Here is a 17,453-nt window from a genome sequence, read left to right as displayed (position 1 = left end):
ATATCTTTTATTGGGGTCTAACACACCTGTATAGTAAATGTCCTTGGTAGTATCTGCTGAATGACCAAATGATTCCAGGATGAATGAGTTCAAGTGTCCAGACACAAGCACTCTGACAGGAGAGCTACCTAGTTTTGAATCAAACAGCTACATCTGCAGGTTTCCATTAGAGAACATTCCTACACGCCACACTCTGAAAAGTAAGCCATCTCTAGCTCCTGTTGCCACCACAATCACAGCAGTCAGGTAAAGTTGAATTTATTTGGGAAGCATGAGAGCCATGGATACCCCAAGTGACAGAAAGAAAACTGAAAATGTCCCTTCAAGGCAACTGGGGGCCTGGCTTTGACCTCCCAGAACAAGAAATTGGTGAGTTAGCAACAACATTTTCTGGCAACCACACTGCAGAGCACGGAGTCTCAGCCAGGATTGCCCCCATCTCCTGTCACAGGCGGAGAGAAGACAGACTGTTGACACAATCAGTGCAGAGGCCATGGGAGCTGTAGGGAAAGTCTGAGAGAAAGAGTGAGGTGGGGAGGACTTAACACTGAGTCCTGGCCTTTGCCTCTGAACACCTCAAGCACATGGACAAGTCGTTCCAAACAATGTCACTGAAAAGGGGAAATGCCTAATGCTGTTCCCAAGAGGGGCCCTGGACTTATTCCCCATGCCACATCACATCCCAGACGCACACGGCAGAGCCCAAAGGCCACTTTTGAAGAAAGAAAACAAGAAAAAGCCCTGTTGCTGGAAGGAGAGGGGGAGGTGCAGAAGGCTGCTGGGCCTTTCCCACATGGCCAGTGTTCTGTACATCGACTTCCCAGCAGCAGCGTGGCACAGCTCTAGGTGAGAGTCTCACCCTTTGTCACCTGTGAAGGGAAAACTGACATTTAGATAAAATGCAAAGGAACTAAAACCATTTTTAAAAAATCTCATTTTGGATCCTATGCAGTGAGAAATGGATCCAAAGCAGCTCCAGAGTCCCAGACACCTAAATCCAGGCAGAGCATTAACGTCTGTAAGCCTGTTCTAAGTAGAAACGAGCATTCCCTCTGGGGTAGCCTGTGACCATACTTACCCTTGCTTCAATGTACTCTATTCTCCGTTCAAGGGCTGTCAATTTCTCATTTAGTGTTGCGAGTCTTGATCGACAAGACATATCTGGTAAAAGGAGACTGATGTTCAGGATTAATGTCACTCCAAATACCCACACCCACAAAAACCATCTGGACTGAAGAGGAAATGTATCCTTCCAAATACACATGGGGACTAGGGATATGGCAAGAAGTATTTTAAGATCAACTACCCAAATTCTGTGCAACAACTCAGTTCCGCAAATGGCAGAGAAGAGCCACCACCATTGCCTCATAGCCAAGGATGGTCTTGCATTTACAGTGATCCTCCTGTCTCAACCTAAATTTATGCAACTTAAAAAAGTTGCTAAATTTAACCAGGCAGTGGTAGCATACGCCTTAATCCCAGTGTCGGGCCCAAAAAAATGAATCTGCTTCATCAAGGTCAGAGTCTTAAGACCTAAAGGTCTAAGGTATGGCTACAGCAGAATGTTTGATTTTTGGCCTTGGGTGTTTTATCTAAGTAACAACAGACTTGTTATGATGTGTGGTTACTCCTGACCCTCAAGTCCAGATAATGAGAAATTGAGTCTAAGGTGTGGTTACTGAATCGTTGGAGAATTGAGGAAGAAAGTCTGTTTGTTCCAGGATACTATGTTCCCCTTTTTGGTTAAGGTATTTAAGAATGGTGAAGAATAAACTTAGGGTATTCAGTATTCACTGCATTGCCCTCCTGACTCTGTGCTTTGTATCTATCTGCCCTTTCTCAATCCACACTTCCCCTCTCAGGTACAAACCGGAGGACAAGTTGCCTGGTTCCGACTGTAGCCCCACGAAGACACATTCCCGCATCCCAGCACTCTGGAGGCGGAGGTTAGTGGATCTCTGAGTTTGAGGCTAGCTTGGTCTACAGAATGGGTTCTAGGACAAGAGCTACACAGAGAAACCTTGCCTCAAAAACCCTAAATAAATAAAGTTGCTAAATTTATGGAAAATTGCTAAAGTAGTAACATAAAATTAATATGCAAAGAACATATAGCTGGCAGTTTGTCAATTAGCAAACTTAAGGTTTCAAGAGAAGGGACCAAACAGAAGCTCTTCAACTTAAGGAAGGGTGTATCTCAATAAACCCACTGGAAGTTAAATTAGGGTTATGCACTGAATCACCAGACTGAAGAGCACCAGCTGCTTCTTGAGCCCACTGAGCTGAGTGGGAGCTGGGTGCCTCTGTTGCCTAGCATCGCAGGCACCACAAAATGTTAGCCTGGAAAGAGACCAAAATTCAAAACCTGAGTGCTGTTTTAGGCTGGGGTTATAGATCAGTTGAGGAGGCTTGTCCTAGATTACTCCAAGTTCAACTGCAGCAGCGAGGGAGAAAAGCCAGGGGATACAGCAGAAAACAAAGGGAGGGAGGGAGGGAAAGAAGGTCCAAAGAGGAAGGGAGTAAGGAAGGAAGTGAGGGACACAGCAAGGGTGTCAAAGCCCATGCCATTCCTGGTGTCTGTCTCTGTCTCTCCCTGCTTCATGCTCATGGATCAAGCCATAAGCTCTCAGCTACTGCTCCAGCGCCATGCCTGTCTGCCTACCTGTCTGCTGCCATGCTTCCCATCATGATGGTTATAGGCTCAACCTCTGGAACTGTGAGCCCCAAAATAAATTCTTTCATAAGTGGCCTTGGCCATGGTGTTTTGTCACAGTAGTTGAAAAGATACAAGTTGGTCTCGGGGACTGGATTATCATGTGACAGGCCTGACCATAATCTTTTAGGAGGAATGTAGAAGACTTTGGGATAGAAAAGCAGCTGAACACCGTGGGCAGATACTAACGGGACCTTAATGCTCAATGCACTGAAACATCCTAATAAGACCCTGCATGAGCCGGGCGTTGGTGGCGCACGCCTTTAATCCCAGCACTTGGGAGGCAGAGGCAGGCGGATCTCTGTGAGTTCGAGGCCAGCCAAAACAAAAAGCCTGCATGACCACTAGACTATGGAGGTCCTGCTTAAGAGTTCAGAGGATGGGCTGGAGAGATGGCTCAGGGGTTAAGAGCACTAACTGTTCTTCCAGAGGTCCTGAGTTCAATTCCCAGCAACCACATGGTGGCTCATAACCACCTTGAATGAGATCTGGGCTGTATTTATACACAATACATAAATAAAAAAATACTTAAAAAATTAAATTAAAAAAAAGAGTTTCAGAGGAAACAGCAGTGCCTGGAGTAGACACCATTCTTGGGATGTTTCACAAAGAATGTGGCTGCTTTTTATCCTTGTCCTAAAAACCTGCCTGAGGTTAAACTGAAAAGTTTTGGACTAACTTCTTTGGCAGAAGAGATTACAAGACAGCCCAATAGCAACTTGGCGGTGTGATTATTAATTACTCTTCTGCAGGTCTACAATGAAAAAGAACAAGCGGGGCAAGAAGAAATACAAAATACACAGTTTGTGGAGAAAAAGACCACTAGGAAATTTAATGTTGGAGCCAAGGCTTGTGTTGAAAGAGGTAAGAAGTCTGATGAGAAATGGAATAAAGGGAAATGGACACTCTCAGGGCAAGACTCTACCAAGCTAGTCCTGCAACTTATGGAAGAAAAGGGTGTAAGGAACTTTCTGCTCCTAAGAGGCATCAACAACTCAAAGTTTATAATCACGGAAGACCCAGGCTCCATCCCTAACAGGCAACAGAACTTGCTAGTATTGGTCATGTGGTTATGGAATCTTCCTCCACGACTGAGGAGAGCTGCTGAGGCCAGGTGTGTGGTAGGAAGTCCTTGCACGGTAGCTCAGAGCTGCCATCGTGTGCAGTTGTCAAAGAGAAGCCTGGATTGCAGTGGCGATCCTAGGATATGTTACAGCTGTGGGGTATCTGCTAGGGAGAGCTGCACACAGGGAGTGGAAACAGTCAGGGAGAAGAGTGTGTTACCGTCAGCAAAGCTGTAAGGGAAGAACCATATAAGACCTTTGAAGTCAGAGATACAGGATTTGGAGTTCGCCCTGATGGGTTTCCATCTTGCTGGGTCCAGCATTTCATCACGATGCCACTATTCCTCCCTGCTGGGATGTAATGCATATTCTGTGTCAATATATGCTGGAAGTACGTAATTTGCTTTTTGATTTTTTATGGGGGTTACAATTAGGAAATTGCCTTGAGTATCAGAAGAGACTTTGGACTTTTAAACTATACTGAGACTGTAAAAGACTATGGAGACATTTCTTTTTTCTTTGAGACGGGGTCTCCCTCTGCAGTCATGGCTGTCCTGGAACTCTATACACAGACCAGGCTGGTCCCAGACTCAGAGAGATCTGACTGCCTCTGCCTCTTGCATGTTGGGATTAAAGACATGTGCCATTATACATCACTGACTATGGAGATTTTTAAAAACAATTTATTTACTTTTATTTCCTTTGCACTGGTATTTTGCCTGCATGTATGTCTGTGTGAGAGTGTCAGATCTTAGAGTCAGAGACAGTTGTTAGCTGCCATGTGGGTACTGGTAACTGAACCCAGGTCCTCTGGAAGAACAGTCAGCATTCTTAACTGCTAAGCAATCTCTCCAGTCCGACTATGGAGATTTTTAAAGTTAGACTAAATGCATTTTTGCATTATGAAATGGCCAAAAACCGATGGGGGTCAGGGAGTGGAATGTGGTGGTTTGAATGGGAATGGCCACCACAGGCTCATGTATTTGAATTCTTGGTCACCAGTTGGTGGAACTGTTTGGGAAGGATTAGGAGGTGTGGCCTTATTGGAGGAGAGGTGTTGCTGGGGGTGAGCTTTGTTTGCATGCTCTCTCTCCCCTCCCCCTCTCTCTGCCTTGTGCTTGTGGATCAAATGCTCCAGTGCCATGCTTGCCTGCCACCATGCTCCCCACCATAATCCTTTGGAACCATGAGTCCCAAGTGAACTCCAAATTAAATGCTTTCTTTTATAAGTTGCTTTGGTCATGGTGTTTGTCAAGGCAATTGAAACCTAACTAAGACAGTGTCTCTTCTGCACTCTTGGAAACTATGTGTAATTCCTATCTCTGAAAGACACTGCTTCAACAATACCCAAATACCAAAAAAAGAGGCCTTTTTGAACCAGAGAAATTCAATCAGCATAAAGCACAAAATGGAACCAAGACTCCATCTGTGAAAAGCAGCCTTGAGGGTTTCCTCTGGCTTTTCCCCTTTCCCTTTCACTACCTCACCCAGAATACAAACAAGACTCCCCCAAAATACCTTTTTCTCTGCTGACTCCTATCTGAAGCCATTAGATAGAGCCCTATTCTTCTCAACTGCCCTTAACATAGGAGAAAGGAGGCAAACGTGATGGCCACTTCCTACTACCTCCTCCAAACCATGTTTCTATCTCTATAACTTTCATTTTTTAGACTAAAATAGCTGTGATCTCTCTGAACAGTCTCCCACATGATGATTCAACAGTGAGCTAACAACTTTCCTTTTCATGTCTCTCTGCAAAGCACTTAAGCATTCACTTTGATAAATCTTTCCACACTCTGATCCAGCCTCGACTGTCATCATCATCTTGCCTATCTAATCATTCTTCTTCACCGAAACTTGGCTAAAAAGTTGCTGCTGAATGTATTCAAATTCTTAAGGATGAACTTCTCGTTCTTAAGTTACTCATGTATTTGGGTCGCTGGCTGTTACTCTACTTATGTTGGATAAATAGTTTTTAAAAATTAAGTAAGAGGAGAATGGGCTGAGGAGATGCCTCAGTGGTTAGAGCACCTGCTTGAGGGCAGGAGTTCAGACACCCAGCAACCATGAAAATGTTAGGTGAGCATGGCCACCTGCCTGTAGTTCCAGCTTCAGGTTGACAGGATCCTCCTCTGAGCAAGCTAGCTAGCAAGACCCTACCAGTGAGCTCTGGATTTGACTGACAGACCCTGCCTTGATGAGTGAGTTGGAAGAGCAACGATGATTCCCTTGTGCATGCAGCACCCACACACCAAAGAGAAAAGAGCATACACAAATCCACAGCCACACATGCACATGAAAAATGGTGTGTGTGTAAAAGAAGGATGTTTATTTCTGTTGCTTCTATATAAATACCATAAACAAGAGAGGGTTTGACAAAGCACACGTTTCCAGGGGACTAATGGTGTCATAGTTTGTTCTTACTACTCAGTATTTGCTCACCACCCAATCTCTCGAATTCTTTTTATGTTTTCCTTCTGGTTTCCATACATTCTTTCTCACATTCACCCACTCTCATTACTACTCTTCACAATTGTTTTTCAAACTTAGTTTCACTGACATGTTGATATAAAAATGAATACTTTGTATTGGTATGGATTTTCATTTATTGATATAAATTTAAGATCAATTTTGTGACATATATATTTCTCCTCTTGTTTAGATATTGTGTTTATACAGTTCTTTTAAAAATGTAATGAATAAAGTACAGAGACCCAGGCAGCTGGCGGGAAAGAATATATGTTAAATATGGCGTCAGCAATGTGAGTACTAAGAGCTTCCACTTAAAACTTGACACAAACTTAAAAGGGTTTTTAGAAACAGAAGAGCAGAGAGAAGCAGGGATTCCTGGTAGCAGCATTTTGCTAGAGACAAGCAGATACTTGCATGGCCAGTGCTGTCAGTAAACTTACACCCACCATCTTGGAAAAAACGGCAGTTAAAACAGCAGCAGCTTTAGTTTTAGCAATGTTGTTTAGCAGATAACAGACACATGGCCAGAAAAACATAAAGATTTACAGTAATGTCAGATTCAGATGAAGTAAAACCTCTAAAAGGTTTCTAATGTGTTTAAAAATATAAGTAGGCTTGGATGAGAAAAAGAAACAGGATAATGTCTGGGTGTGATGGCACAAGCCTTTAATACCAGCATTCCAGAAGCAGAGGCAGGTGGATATCCACAGAGAAACCCTGTCTCAGAGAATAATAAATAAAAGAAATAGAGTAATAAAAAAACACGTAAAGATGAAAAGTACAAAGAGAGTCTGGATAATGTATGCTATTGTGTTGTCTTTAAATTGCTTGACTGCTAAGGAAATAGCAACAACTGCTAAAAGAAATGCTACTGAATTAATCCAACTTACATATTTTAAAAATGTTTTGACTTCTAAATTTAAATATAAGAACAGGTTATTTGGGAAAAGAGTTTTTGCTTGTGTTTCCACAGAAAATGAAAGGCTGTGGATTCCTTCCAGACTTCTATGGTTTGATGAAGCAAGACCCCCTGAAGCAGTGGCCCAGGTGATCTAACATCTAAAACAGCTGAGATGATGCAGTCTTACTGACTACAAAAAACAATGACCCAGCCAGGTTTCTGTGTTTTGTCATAATCCCCATGATACAGACAGCGGCCCCCAACCAGCAGAAAGCGGTATGGAATGAACAATACCTAAACTCCCAAATAGTATAAAATTTTGTTTTCAATTAAATGGGGTTGCTTACAAATGGTAATGATCACAGTCAATCTCTTTCTACAGGGAAAAAAGGGAATATGATATAGACCTGAATACTTTGTATTGGTAATGGATCTTCATTTATTGATACAAATTTAAGATCAATTTTGTGATATATGTATTTCTCCTTTTGTTTAGATACTATGTTTATACAGCTCTTAAAAATGTAATGTATAATTAAGTACAGATTATAGAAAGCTAACTATAATAGTCAAAACTTATAGTTAGGTTAGTTGGGTTTTTTAGATATACAGAGATGTATTTGAGATGGATAGATAGTCTTCAAATCTTTCAAAGACCTTCAGAAAATAGCATTTAAATGGTTTAGGGTTTTTCATGATAATGAGACACAACTACTCCTGACATACCAATTATGTCTGAGAGGAAGATGGGCATCAAAGAAACTTGTTATGGAGTTTGCTTCCAACATGGCAAGATTAGCCATTTGGGCAAGAAACTGCATTGTTTGACTGTTGCTGTATAAACTGGACATGTAGGACTCACAGGAAAGTGACTGCTGAACTTACAAAACAAGATGGACAGTTCTACAGGGTTCGTGCTTCATGGGAGAGTCTACCAGACATTATGCAGGACACAGAAAAATGACTGATAAACTGCCAATACAGATGGATAGCTTAAAATTTTCTGCTTTGCTGAAGAAGTCTGCCAGACACACTGTGGCCTATGGGCTAAAGATGGATGCCCCAACATTACAGAGGAACTTCAGGTGACTGTCCAGGTAGTGAGATATCTCTGTCAATTCTAGTGTTTATATATTATCCTTCTGTGGTCTTTGATGGAGTTGCAGGCGGATAGTTATAGTTTTCCTTAGTTGTGATAAAAGATAAGCTACATATAAGACTTTAGACTCACACAGACAGGATAAATGGTAAAATACTTTCTTTAAATCTTACTAAATGTTAATGGACTAAGTATTGTATTTATAGTTCTTGCTTAATAACTGCCTTGTTATATATTTTACTATGATAAAGTTAAAACCTTTCTTTTTATTTAGACAGAAAAGAAATGATTGGGGAAGTCCTTTTGTGTATATGTGTCCTATTGATTAATAAATAAAGCACTGTTGGCCAATAAGGAAGCAAGACAGGTGGGACTAAGAGTCTAGGAGGATTCTGGGAAATGTAGTCAAGAGTAGAGTCGCCATGTGATCCCGGGAAGAGAAGATGTATGAGGCTGCGTCCTCGGTAAGACCTTATAAAAATATATATTAGCAATTATGGGTTAATAATTAAGTCAGAGCTAGCCATTAAGAAACTATAGCAAGGGCTGGAGAGATGGCTCAGTGGTTAAGAGCACTGGCTGCTCTTCCAGAGGTCCTGAGTTCAATTCCCAGCAACCACATGGAGGCTCACAACCATCTGTAATGAGATCTGGTACTCTTTTCTGGCCTGCAGGGACACATGTAGACAGAACACTGTATACATAATAAATAAATCTTAAAAAAAAAAGAAAAGAAAGAAACTATAGCAAACAACCAAGAGCTTCATAATAATATAGTGTCTCCTATGTTATTTGGGGGTTGAGACAGCGGCAGGACTCAGGCAGATGGCAAGAAAGAGTACACATAACAACATGTAACTCACACACCACACATTCACCACAAAAGTATATGCATCATGGCTACCAGCTCACTTGCAGAGTTGTGCAACCATTACCATAACCTATTTTCAGTAATCTCATTAGTATTCATATTCCCCATCCTGCTTCCCCATCCCTGGAACCCTCTCTTAAGTTGGGTTAAGACTATTTTTTTTTTTTTTTTTTTTTGGTTTTACGAGACAAGGTTTCTCTGTCGCTTCGGAGGCTGTCCTGGAACTCACTCTGTAGACCAGGCTGGCCTCGAACTCACAGAGATCCGCCTGCCTCTGCCTCCCTAGTGCTAGGTTAAGACTCTTATGTTCTGGTCATTTTCCTTTCTCTCTTTCCTTTGGTAGTGAGTGGGTTTGGGGCCTTCACTGAAAACACTATCACTTAGCTCTGTCTGTCTCTAAACATTTTTTGTTATTTTTTTTTTGCTGAGACAAGGTGTTTCTATGTAGTAGCCTTCACTAGCTAGAAGCTCGCTCCTTGGAACTTACAGCCCTCCTCTTGCTTCTGCCTCCCGTGTGCCACCATGTTCGGCTCTCCTTCCTTATTCATTTTTTTCCCTTTTGTCTCAGGTAGCCAGTGATGGCCTCCACCTCACCATGTAGCTGAAGATGATCTTGAACTTCTGATCCTCTGGCCTCCACCTCCCAATTACTAGGATTACATGTGTGCAACACAAAGCCTGCTGGTCTCTTCTTTTAAAATCTTACTATCTGATTCCTCTAGTTCCCAGGTCTAGCTTACACTTGCTCACCCTAGCAACCTCACTTTCCCTAGAAATACTGCTACTTTACAAAGATTTATTTTGTGTGTGAGTGTGTGTGTGTGTGTGTGTGTGTGTGTGTGTGTGTGTGTGTGTACATATGCTGAGATCAAAGCATAACTTTTGGGAGTGGTTCTCTCCTTCAACTATGTAGATCCTGGAGACTGAACTCAGGTCATCAGGCTTAACAGCAAGTACCTTAACCCACTGAGTCATTTCACGATTTCAATTCTACCACTTCTGTCCAATAGGCCCAGATTTCCACTTAGTATGGTTTTTGGAAGCTGAAAAGCAAATAAACAGTATCTCTGACAGTTGTATTTCCCATGAGAAGAGATACACAGAAATGATGGGAGGAGAGATGCAGACAGAGCTGTGCTGGTCTGCCTGTCAATCTGGTAAATCAATCAGAACCCCAAATGATACTCTGGGACTGGCCTATATGGATTAACACTGTTGAGGAAGACAAAACATCCAACTCCAGACGCAGGCTCTGAAATACTTCTGAAGTTAAACAAGAATTTGGTTCATAGGCTGGGGTATAGCCCAAGGGTAGAGTGCCACATCACACACCTAAGGACCTGTCACACACTTAAGGTCCTAGGTCCCACTCCAGCATTTACCGTTTGAAACAAAAATAATAGGAAAGCATTCAGCAACTGCACAACTTGGGACCCTGCACTTAAGTACACTTTGTTACCACTCCCTGCAAGTGCCAGGTCTTATGGGGGGGGGGAGGGGCTTGCTAGTATGTCCACAGCAGCACTGCTGACAATATTAACAGACAATTCCCTCTCTAAATTTATTTTTTAGGTAGGAACTGCCCTAGGTAGCCTGGCCTGGTCTACAATCCTTCTACCTGTTACTTCCCAAGCACTGGGATTACTGGAATGCTCCACCACACTTGACTTTCCTTTCTAGACTATTTCACATATACCATTAGCACAACAAAAATTGGTACTAACTTTATCTCAAATTGTCTCTTGGGTTTTTGTTTTTGTTTTTGTTTGGTTTTTTGAGACAGGGTTTCTCTGTATTGTTTCGGAGGCTGTCCTGGAACTTGCTTTGTAGACCAGGCTGGCCTCGAACTCACAGAGATCCGCCTGCCTCTGCCTCCCAAGTGCTGGGATTAAAGGCGTGTGCCACCAACGCCCAGCCTTTTGTTCATTTTTTGTTTTTTGTTTTGTTTTGTTTTTTTCAGGAGGGTGTCGAGGAGTGGTATGTAGATGGGATCTACCCACTCTGTTTCCAGAAAGCTTTTCTTACATATTTCAGGCTAAATTGGAACTCACTATGTAGCCCAGGCTGGAAATCCTATCTCAGCCTTCTGAGTTCTGGGATTATAGTGAGTGTCAATACACCTGGCTCTTGACTTGTTTTTGAAATCAAGTTTTAGTTCTTTGTAGTGAAGAGTTTGAGATCTGCAAAGAAGATCCCTTTTTCTGCTTTATAAGCAAGGAAATCTCTGATGAGATGTCTGCATCAAATGTCAATAAACCACACTTTATAGAGAACAAATTTGATTTAGGGCTTCTGCTGCAACCTAGATTAGGGATTCCAATTTCTTAGGAGTGACAAGAAATGGCCTATATGGCTGTTATCCTTCCTGAAGATACTAAGGACCCAATGCCTGGATCACTACTAGGCAGTTTTTTGATACAGGGTTTCTCTGTATTGCTTTGGAGCCTGTCTCAGAACTCACTCTATAGACCAGGCTGGCTTTGAACTCACAGAGATCCGACTGCCTCTGCCTCCCAAGTGCTGGGATTAAAGGTGTGCACCACCAATGCCTGTTTTAAAAATCACTGAAGTTAATACTTTAGAAAGGCTTAACTAATTAGAAGGCAGGCTCTCATTATGATGCACAATTAAAGGCTAAAGCAATTTTAACTGTTAGCTGAGCCTTTGGCCAAGTTCCTGACTGACAATCTCATGATTCCCCAGTTTACAGAGACATCACTTGTCTTAGAAGCTCTAAGTCCTAAGGATAAACCAGTTGATGGCTCAGCACAGATGACTTAGGAGAAAGTGCAGGGTATATACTGTCCCATTCTACGCTTACCATCCTCCTCAGTTCTGGTGTACATCTTCTGGTGTACATCTATGAGGTATGTACCGTATTTATGACTACCTAAGTCATTGGTACAAAGATTCTATAGTTTACTTTCAGATATTTGGATTATAGCAAACCCAAGTGCCTACCCTGACACAGGGTAAGCAACTATGTGCTCTGGGGGGGAATGAACTATTCTTTTAAGACGGCTAATGACTGCCTGAACAACTTTTACTCCTGGAATTCCAGTTTGTAGGAGGGAAGTCACAATCTGTCGTTACATTTCGGTGTCAGACAACCCCTAAACCTGAGGCCACACAGATGGTGACACACAGTCACATCTAACACTGCTCTGTACTTTGGATTGTGAAAAGCTTCTAAAAAACATTAATCACAAGACTATAGGCCTGTATTTTTAGACTCTGCCTTGATTCTAAAGCTAATTAGTGCAGAGAAATATAAAGGGGGAAAAATCCAATGAATGTTATTTTTAAAATCTGTTTTTATACTTAGTTAGCAAAGACAGCATGCATGTTGTGAACCAGCGGTGTTAAATGGTGTGAGAATATGTAAATAATGTTGGAGGCTGAGATAGGAGGATCATCTGAGCCTACAAGTTGGAGACCTAAGCCTAAGCACCATGGTGAAACTTTTTCTCAAAAAAGAAAAAAATTACATTAAGGGGGGAAAAAGCTAAAAACAAAAACAAAAAACAGGGTGTGATGGTACAGGACTTTAATGCCAAAACTCAGGAGGCAGAGGGCCAGCCCAATCCACATAGCAAAACTCCAGGCCACCCAAGACCAGCCTTGCATCTTGTAGCAAAACCTGGTCTCAAAATACAAAAAAAAAAAAAAAAAAAAAAAGAGGGGTGCTGGAGAGATGGCCCCACAGCCTCCAAAACAATACGGAGAAACCCTGTCTCGTAAAACCAAAAAAAAAAAAAAACTGTAAGTCCTGTTCCAGGGGATCTGATACCTTCACACCAATGTACACAAAATGAAGCTAAATAATTATTTAAAAAAAAGAAACAGTAACAGAAGCTTTCAGATTGCCTATTCCATAACAATTAGGAAACCATCTAAGGGAAGGGAAAAGCTTACTAATACACATTGACACCTTGTCTCAAATCTCCCGACACCTCAACAAAAATAATAAATAACGACAATAAATCAAGAAAAGAAAAAACAGAAAGAACAGGTCATGGTGCACACTTGTGATCTCAAGTCAGGGAGGAGGACCACAAGCCTGGGCCCATTCTGGCCACGTGAGATGCTCTTTCTTGGCCAGCTTGGGTACCCCATGGTACCCTATTTCACAAAAACAAAAACAAAAAGGGAGGAATGAAGGAAGGAGGAGAGAAACAAGAGTGGAGAAACAGAACGATGGGGAGGAGAAAAGAAAGCGAACAGCACTCCTAAGAGATTCAGAATTTTGACTAGCAATGTAGTGTACACCTATAATTCCAGCCCTCAGGAGGACAGGGCAGGAATATCCAAAGTTCTAGACCATCCTGGGTACGTAGTGAGACCCTGCCTGAATAATTTTGTCAGGAACAAGGCATACTTTCTCGGGGTATACATGTCAAAGAAGTGTATGTGGGTTAAATGCAGCTTCTATGCAGACAGGCATGGAGGCACAGGCCTATAGTCTTAGTTACACAGATAAAGCAGGACTTGAGCCTGGTCAGGGATTAGAGGCCAACTTGTTGCATAGTGAAATCCCAACTCAAAACTAAAATAATGTTTACTAATACAGGCTGGCAACATAGATTGAGAAGCATTTTATGAACTTCTGGGTCCCCAGCACCAACAGACCAAACACCTTTAACACTACACTTGGGAGGGGATCTCTATGAGTCTGAGACTAGCCTGGTCTACACAGTGTGAGTTCTGGGCCAGTCAAGACTATAGAGCAAGACCTTGTCTCAAAAAACAAAACAAAGCAACAATAACAACAACAAAACCAGAAACAAACAGTAACAGAGCCTTCAGATTTTGATTGCTCTGTGGCAGTTACGTAACCATCGGAGGGAAGGGGAAAGTTTCCTAAATGTAATTCAGTTAGAAAGAAGTTGCTACTACCAAGACCCAAATTTGGAATAGTAAAAAGTTACATCACTCCTAAGTTTTGAAAAGCAGCCCCAATTTACCTTGTGATTCTGATGCTTTACTGACTGAACTGACAACACTTTGATTAGACACTATTTAGACACCTCTGATATTAACTCCTGCCAGATAACTGAAAACCTTTCCAGGTGAGTGATTTCCCCAACTACTTTCCAATGCCTCTCCAGACTAAGCCTGACTCAGATCCTATAACAGTCCATTCTGTCCCCCAGCACAAAAAACTTAGGGTTTTTTTTTGTTGTTGTTGTTTTTCTGAGACAGGGTCTTATTCTTTAGCTAGACTGGCCTTAAACCTGTGGCAATTCTCCTGCCTCAGTCAGGCATAAGCCACCATAACAAGCTATTTTCATGTCTTTCATTTGCTACTTTTTTGAGGGTATGCTGATCAGTAAGGAATGCTACTTAAAAAAAAACAAAAAAACACGTTCTCCGGCAAAAAATAAATAAACCTTGTGAACCAACATTGAAACAGAAGGCAAACAACCCAAAGGGTACAATTTTGTGGTCGAATGCTCTAGCATTCACAGGGTCCTGAGATCAACTCAGCACTGCCAAAACATAAACATCCCAAGGAAAACTAGATGATGGGTAGCAGGGCAAATTAGTACTTCAATACCGTTTTAACCCACTAAAAAGCCATCTAATGTCATCAGGTCTAACTGCAAGTCCACCTACCTTCTTCACTGAATCACACCCCCTTCATTTACATTGCTTAAATAAATATTGGGGGAGGGATACAGGAACTCTCTTCTTGACTAGTCCTCTTACTGTAACCTCCCAAGCAAATTATGGTTATGAAGCTGTATCACTGACATATACATTTATGCTATTCTCCATTACTTGTTTAGAAAATCCATATAAGATATATAATCCTATATACTAAGTATATTTTAATTAAAAAGAAAAGAAGAAGGTTCTGGTGGGTGTGGTGGTTCACACCTCTAATCCCAGCATTTAGGAGGCAGACCCAAGAGGGATGTCACAAGTTAGGGGCCATCCTGATCTACAGAGTTCCAGATCAGCATAAATCAATGGACACTATTGGGGAGGGGGCGTCAAGCAGGAGAAACAAGAGTTCCAGTAATTTACTAAGACTCGAAACAAAATGGGGTAAGGGACATGAGACGGGGGAACAGATTAAGCTCTTTTCATTAATTTTCATTGTATGTGTAGGTGGGCATGTGCCACGGCACCACTATCAGGTCAGAGAACAGCTTGTAGGAGTTGGTTCTCTCCTTTCTTCTGTGGGTTCTGAGGTTTGTACTCAGGTTGCCAGACTCGGTAGCCTTTACCTGCTAAGCCATCTCACTGGCCTGAGACAACTCCTGTGAATGCAGAAAGTTTTTTTGTGAGTTTTTTGGGTTTTGGTGGTTGCACTGATTTGGCTAGTCTCAAACTCAATGGCACTCTTCCTGCCTCTGTCTCCTAAGTGCTGAGATTACTGGTACTCTTCACTGCTGTCAGACCAGTGTAAGAAGTAGCTACATCTGCTGACTTCTGTTTTTGTCCTTCTGTCTCTGCTTCCTGCGTGCTGTTATTGGAGGCCTGCTGCCTGGATGCTAGGTCAACACTCTACCAACTGGGCATCCTCAGCTCCTTAACAATGCTTTTCTACTTTTCCTTTTGTTCTCTTTTCTTAAATAAGACAAAAAAACCACCTCTCTTTCCTTTTTAAGGAGTGGGGGATCAGTCCTGGGCATGCTACCCAGGTGCCCTACCTCTGAGCTGCACACCACAAGCTGTAGCTGTCATACTACTTAGGACTCATCAGTTCTCCAGCTAGAAAACATCAAAATACAGCACTCTCTCCCATTTATCCTAACCAGCTGAAAATTGCTAATTAGTAGAACCAAAGTGCCCCAGCTGAAAACGATCACTAGGCGCCATCTGCGAATTGTGTAAGAGAGTGTCTGAAGGAAGACTTCCCGAGAACATGAAGCGTCAGTGACAGGTTTTCTGTCCAGAAGGCTAAGAACAAAGCGCAGAAAGAAATGAAGACTGTCACCAGCCGGCCACACCTAGGAATGATTTGGGAAAAGTAGACTCTGCTGAAAGTATCTGCCCTGTAGATCTGAGGAGTCAGACAGAAGCATCAGAACACCTACCACGAAGCAGTTACAGGGCTACAAAAGGCATTTCCAAGGCCCGAGAGGACCCCCCAGCCCTCCCTCTGTCCTCATTTACCCCCCTCAGCACTAGCACCAAAGGGAGCCGGGGAGGAATGAACGGCGCGGGGGTTGGGGAGGAATGGTTGAGCAGGAGCGGTGAAAGACACTATGGGTTTTCGGACTTGATCCTGAAGGAGACCGAGAACTATTAAAGGTCTTTAACTGTGAACGGGACTGTGACACCGCTGCGCACTGCGAGCCAAGTGCAGACTGGCGTAGAAGAGCAGCGCAGACCCGGACCGTGACGGATGGGCCTAGGAGGCTGGGCAGTGGGCGTACTGATGCGCGCAAGCGGGGCCGGGAATGGGCAGGGAAGACCCACGGAGACCGCCTAGTAAGGCTCAGGGTGAGGGGACCGGGGCCAGCGGGGCGCGGAAGAGGAAGGGAGCAGCCGGGACTGGCGCGCCTCTCCTCGGTGCCGCCGGCCGCCTCCGACGCCGCCCTCCTCCCAGCCTCCCCTGCTCGCCCGCTGACCGAAAGAGTTGAGAAAGTCCGAGATTTTCTTGATGCTGCTGGTGATGATCTCAATGTATTCTCGATTCGCCCAGTCCTGGTGAATCTCCCGCTGCACCGGATCCTCTTGTCCAGCCATGGCTGCCGCCTGGGGAAGACTGACTGCGCAGGCGCGCGACCTCCACAGGCCGCCAACGCGCCTGCGCCGCCATCCAGGACCCGAGTGTCCGGAGCTCGAGAAAGGCCCGAGTGGCGCGCGTGCGCAGAGTAACGCCCTTCGCCCTGCGCTCTCGCTCGGTTCCCATACTGGGGAAAACGAAAATCCTCGGCTCGTGAGGCGAAGACCGACAACTCTCCGCGGCCGAACGTCCACGCCCATCACTAGCGTTTGTTGTCATTAGATGGCGCCCACACGCCCCTGCTTCGGCCCTGGATTGCTCTGAGCCCTCTTGACTCCTTGTCAGCAGACATGGGCACAGCCCATGAGTCCCGTTTTGTTGGTTTTTGGGAGGGCTTTTTCTGTGCAGCTCTGGCTGTCCTGGAACTCACTTTGTAGACCAGGCGGGTCTCGAACCCTCCTGCCTCAGCCTCCGGGATGTTTGGGATTAAAGGCGTGCCCACCAGGCCTGGCGAATCTCGTGGATTTTTTTGTTTTGTTTTTGTTTTTGGAGACAGGGTTTACGAATCTCTTTTTTAAAAAATGTTTTTCGGCCGGGCATTGGTGGTGCTTGCCTATAATCCCGGCACTCGGGAGGCAGAGGCAGGCAGATCTCT

General features: G+C 43.5%; 1 protein-coding gene across 1 annotated transcript; it reads right to left on the bottom strand.

The window, feature by feature from the left end:
• Nucleotides 1-242: 242 nt before the first annotated feature.
• Brk1 (BRICK1 subunit of SCAR/WAVE actin nucleating complex) lies at nucleotides 243-16,857 on the bottom strand. Its single transcript, XM_005066137.4, has 3 exons — nucleotides 16,701-16,857; nucleotides 1,079-1,161; nucleotides 243-869 (listed from the first exon to the last, which is right to left on the bottom strand). The coding sequence occupies exons 1-3, from the start codon at nucleotides 16,816-16,818 to the stop codon at nucleotides 843-845; spliced, it is 228 nt and encodes a 75-aa protein (XP_005066194.1). The 5' UTR covers nucleotides 16,819-16,857; the 3' UTR covers nucleotides 243-842.
• Between the last annotated feature and the right edge of the window lie 596 nt (nucleotides 16,858-17,453).

The sequence above is a fragment of the Mesocricetus auratus genome, unplaced genomic scaffold (assembly GCF_017639785.1).
Source record: "Mesocricetus auratus isolate SY011 unplaced genomic scaffold, BCM_Maur_2.0 Super-Scaffold_100676, whole genome shotgun sequence".
NCBI classification, from domain to species: Eukaryota; Metazoa; Chordata; class Mammalia; order Rodentia; family Cricetidae; genus Mesocricetus; species Mesocricetus auratus.
The sequence above is the reverse complement of the archived record's forward strand: the minus strand, read 5'-3'. Positions and strand labels throughout refer to the sequence as shown.

Coding starts and splice junctions, on each gene's coding strand:
- Brk1 (XM_005066137.4), bottom strand. CDS start 16,818: ATGGCTGGACAAGAGGATCCGGTGCAGCGGGAGATTCACCAGGACTGG. Junction 1,162..16,700: donor GGACTTTCTCAACTCTTTCG/GTCAGCGGGCGA, acceptor TCCTTTTACCAG/ATATGTCTTGTCGATCAAGA. Junction 870..1,078: donor TAGAGTACATTGAAGCAAGG/GTAAGTATGGTC, acceptor TTCCCTTCACAG/GTGACAAAGGGTGAGACTCT.